The following is a 4,361-nucleotide window of genomic DNA, read 5'->3' as shown; positions in this document are numbered from 1 at the left end:
TACATAGATCTCTAACATGCTGACCTAGTTTGAAATCCAACCAGAAGAAGTGAGCTGCCACAGGAACAGGAAGTGGTTTTCAGGTTGCCGGTTAGACGCTGTCGGCAGCAGGAAGACTTCTGGTAAACCTGCTGATTGTTGTGAAGTCGAACACCGAGGGTTACCACGGTTACAGCTGCTGCTGCAAAAGTCACTGCAGGAAAAGTGCCTTCATGTACTTTGCTGCGTCGTGTAACGTTCCACGCTCTCCTCCTGCGTAGTGTAACGTTCCACGCTCTCCTCCTGCGTAGTGTAACGTTCCACGCTCTCCTCCTTCACTTCACCTGCATGGCCGCTCAACAACATTTGAACAATTACGTCCACAGATAGTGAAGCTCGTTGGTTATAAAAGAAGAGAATGTCAAGATCTTTATTTGATGTGATGTAAGGTTATAAGGTTAAGGATATGGCCTGTTCTCAAACCTTTCAGGCAGCGACCCCCCAAAATAATCATATTTGAACTGGGGACCCCCTAAAATAATCATATTTGAACTGGGGACCCCCCAAAATAATCATATTTGAACTGGGGACCCCCCACCCTGACAAGCACCTGGAAATATAAGAGTTGAGACATTACAGTTTGTTTGACTCGGTTCCACAGATCAAATATTGTGAAAATAGCAGTTCTACAAGCGTTGTGAGCTTGTAGATCTGCTATTTTCACAATTCAGACAATATTTGACAATTTTGACATTTTTTCTCGTACAGGCTATAGTTTGTTGATTACTTTTGATGCAGCAATCTTTTTTTTTCTCTCCTTTTTTTTAGAGGTATTGAAAAGGTCTTAAAAGTCATGATATTTTCACTTTATAAATGTTACAGACACCCTGTATACATATATACAGTATGTATATGTATGTATACATATATACAGTATGTATATATACATATATACAGTATGTTTATGTATATAGTATACACTTATGTTGGTTTGTTTACTGTTGAGTGAGAAAACAATGTTGCTCATAAAGCTAATCATCTGGGGACCCTGCTGGGGTCCCGGCCCACATGTTGGGAACCCCTGCTTTAAGTGAGACACATCAGAGAACATGTTCCACCTGCTAGTTAGGCTCCTCCCTCTCTTCTGCTTTACAATCCCTCCTTCTTCCTCCTGGTGACGAGTGTTGACAGTTTACATTCACTGACTGACAGACAGACAGACAGACAGACAGACAGACAGACAGACAGACAGACAGACAGACAGACAGACAGACAGACAGACAGACAGACAGACAGACAGACAGACAGACATGAGGTGATGGACATAGTGTGGACCATGCTGGTGGTGCTGATGGTGTGGTGTGCTACAGGCTGCATGGCTCAGAGTGGAGGAGACAGCGGTGAGACATTACTTCATCTTTTATTCTGATGCTTTATACCTGTGATCAGTAAAAAATGTGAGTACTTTTTCCACCACTGATTCAGTGGTGGAAAAAGTACTACATTTTTTTACTTAAGTACAAGTATCAATACTGCAATGTAGAAATACTCTGTTACAAGTGAAAGTCCCGGAAATGTACTTGAGTAAAAGTTCAAAAGTATTGGTATCAAAATGTACTCAAAGTACCAAAAGTAGAAAGTAGGCCTACTTATTATGCAGAATGTCCCATTTCACAGGTTTCCAATGTATTCAAATCTTTTGAAAATAGCAGATCTGATATTTTCAAATGGACAAAATGTATACAGAGCTGAAGTGGTTAATGTATGTTTTGTTATAATAATCAAAATCTACAAAGTAACTAGTAACTAAAGTTTTAAAATAAATGTAGTGGAGTAAAAGTACAATATTTGCCTCTGAGATGTGTAGTGGAGTAGAAGTAAAAGTATTGGAAATACTCCAGTAAAGTAAGAAATACCTTAAAATTGTACTTAAGTACAGTACTTGAGTAAATGTACTCAAGTACATTACATTACAGTCATTTAGCAGACGCTTTTATCCAAAGAGACTTACAATAAGTGCATTCAACATAGGTAGGCAAGAAAACTACTAATCACCAGAAGTCTTTAAGTGCATTCTCTTCTAAAACAAACAACTAAGAGTATACCTAGCGCTAAGGTAAAAGTGACATAAAACAGCTACATGTATGTACTTAGTTACTTTACACCACTGTATGTACTTAGTTACTTTACACCACTGCTGTGATCCTATAGTTCTGTGGTTTTCATACTTTTTTTCATGTCAAGGAAGACCCTTGACACGTGTGTTTGTGTGTGTGTGTGTGTGTGTGTGTGTGTGTGTGTGTTTAGAAGAGCTATTCTTACAAATTTATTTTGAAATTTGTAAACAGTTCCTTTTTTATGTTTGTGTGCGTGTGCGTGTGCGTGTGCGTGCGTGTGCGTGCGTGTGCGTGTGCGTGTGCGCGTGTGCGTGTGCGTGTGCGTGTGTGCGTGTGCGTGTGCGTGTGTGTGTGTGTGCGCGTGCGTGCGTCTGCTCTGTCACAAACAACCTCCCCTGTTAGGGAGCCTATACCTTATTCTTTATGCATTCATTCCATACATTAATTCATCCACAGTTATTGACACTCATTTCCACAGTATCATTTTTCATGTTTGGTAATGATTAATGATTAACGATTAATGATTAATTAAATATGTAAGGATTAAAGTCAGACAATATGCCTGTTCATAACTGACAGAATAAAAACAACACACTATACTTATACAAAGCTGTTTATTATATCTGTATTGTTTGTATTATGATCATAACTATTCATATAAGTCCAAATAGGCGGATAGCATTTTCACACTTTCCAGGCTGCAACCTCCACAAATAATCATATTTGAACTGGGGACCCCCCCCCAAATAATCATATTTGAACTGGGGTCCCCCCCCCCCCAATTTTTTTTTTTATCATATTTGAACTGGGGACCCCCCACCCTAACAAGCACTTAGAATTGTAGGAGTTGAGGCGTTACATTTACTTTTGACTCTGTTCCACAGATAAAAATATTAGGAAATAGGCGATCTACAAGCTCATAACGCCTGGCAACGCTAGACGTTATGAGCTTGTAGATCGTTATGTATTGCAGATCATTAATTCATAATTACTTGAACAGTTTGAGGTAGTAATGGTCACATTTATTTCTTCATTTTAGAGGTATTAAAAATGTCCTTAAATTCACTTCAGAGGTGTGCAGATACCCTGTAGACATTGCCCCCCCCCCCCCACAGTTTGAGAACCACTGACTGACAGAATAAATCACACTATAATGTACATAGTACATTATAACATATATATTATAATGAATTACAACTCTGAGAATTTATAACAATACGTTATACACTCCTGGTTATGAAGTATTATGATACGTGACCTTATGAGTCAATTATAAAATGCTTTAATAATGCGTTATGATTAATTGTTATGATGAAGCATTATGAGCATTGATGAGTTCCTGATAACTATAATTACACAGTGTAATGAACAGCTTATAATGCCTTATACAGTAAGTATGTTCAAAAAGCATTATAGACAAACATGGAATGTATAGATCAGGGCTACTCAACTTAAGATGGCTCAGGGGCCACTCAGCAAAATACCAAAAGTCCAAGGGGCCGCCATAAAAATGACGGTCCTATTTTGGATTTTCGATTTGTAACACACAAGAAAATGTACATTTTGACATCATATTCTTTTCACTGTACCAGTTTATTTTGTGTTGTGTGTATGTCCAGTGGCAGACACCTATCCTGGGCGCGCGGCAAAGCCGCGCGGCCCGGAAAAATTTGGGGTCAAACCCCCCCAAAAACCCGAAATGCATAGAAAACTAAGCATTATACCTGTAACAATTGACGCACCTGTATGTATGTCTGTCTGTTTGTTTTTGAAAAATGTTTTAGCAACCCATATATTTGAACGGAAATGTATATTTTTAATCCTGTGCTTTTTTTTTTTTTTTTGACCATGAGGGGGCCGCCAAGACGCTGCGATCCGGGCCGCATGCGGCCCGCGGTCCGCGGGTTGAGTAGCGCTGGTATAGATTATGAAGTATTATGCTTTACTTGACATTATAAGTCATTCATGATGTCTACTCAGGCCTTAGTGTTTCACTACAGACACTTTATAAGAGACTTGATTCACTATTTAGATATTTGATATTTGATATTCATTTTAACAGACACGCCCCCTTCCTATACAAACCCATTGTAACTTCAAACTCCATTTAAACCATGTTAGACTCATTGAAAACACCATCCTTGGTTCTGGTGACTGATATTGCGTATTGTAATGGAGTTTGAAGTTATAATGGGTTTGTATAGGAAGGGGGCGTGTCTGTTAAAATAAATATCAAATATCTAAATACTGAATGAAGCAACTTAA

General features: G+C 38.7%; 1 protein-coding gene across 1 annotated transcript in view; it reads right to left on the bottom strand.

Moving 5' to 3' along the window:
* Positions 1-210: 210 nt before the first annotated feature.
* The window catches only part of LOC308079085 (calcyphosin-like protein), a gene marked incomplete at its 3' end in the record, with an annotated part of 22,657 nt that continues 18,506 nt past the window's right edge, over positions 211-4,361 (bottom strand). The window contains exons 5-6 of the mRNA XM_080420425.1: positions 1,290-1,350; positions 211-323 (exon numbers count right to left, since the gene is read on the bottom strand). Coding sequence (XP_080276551.1) covers positions 211-323; positions 1,290-1,350 — 174 coding nt within the window. The remainder of the gene's footprint in view (positions 324-1,289; positions 1,351-4,361) is intronic.

Source organism: Gymnoscopelus braueri (assembly GCF_963280865.1).
Source record: "Gymnoscopelus braueri genome assembly, chromosome: 22".
NCBI classification, from domain to species: domain Eukaryota; kingdom Metazoa; phylum Chordata; class Actinopteri; order Myctophiformes; family Myctophidae; genus Gymnoscopelus; species Gymnoscopelus braueri.
The sequence above is the reverse complement of the archived record's forward strand: the minus strand, read 5'-3'. Positions and strand labels throughout refer to the sequence as shown.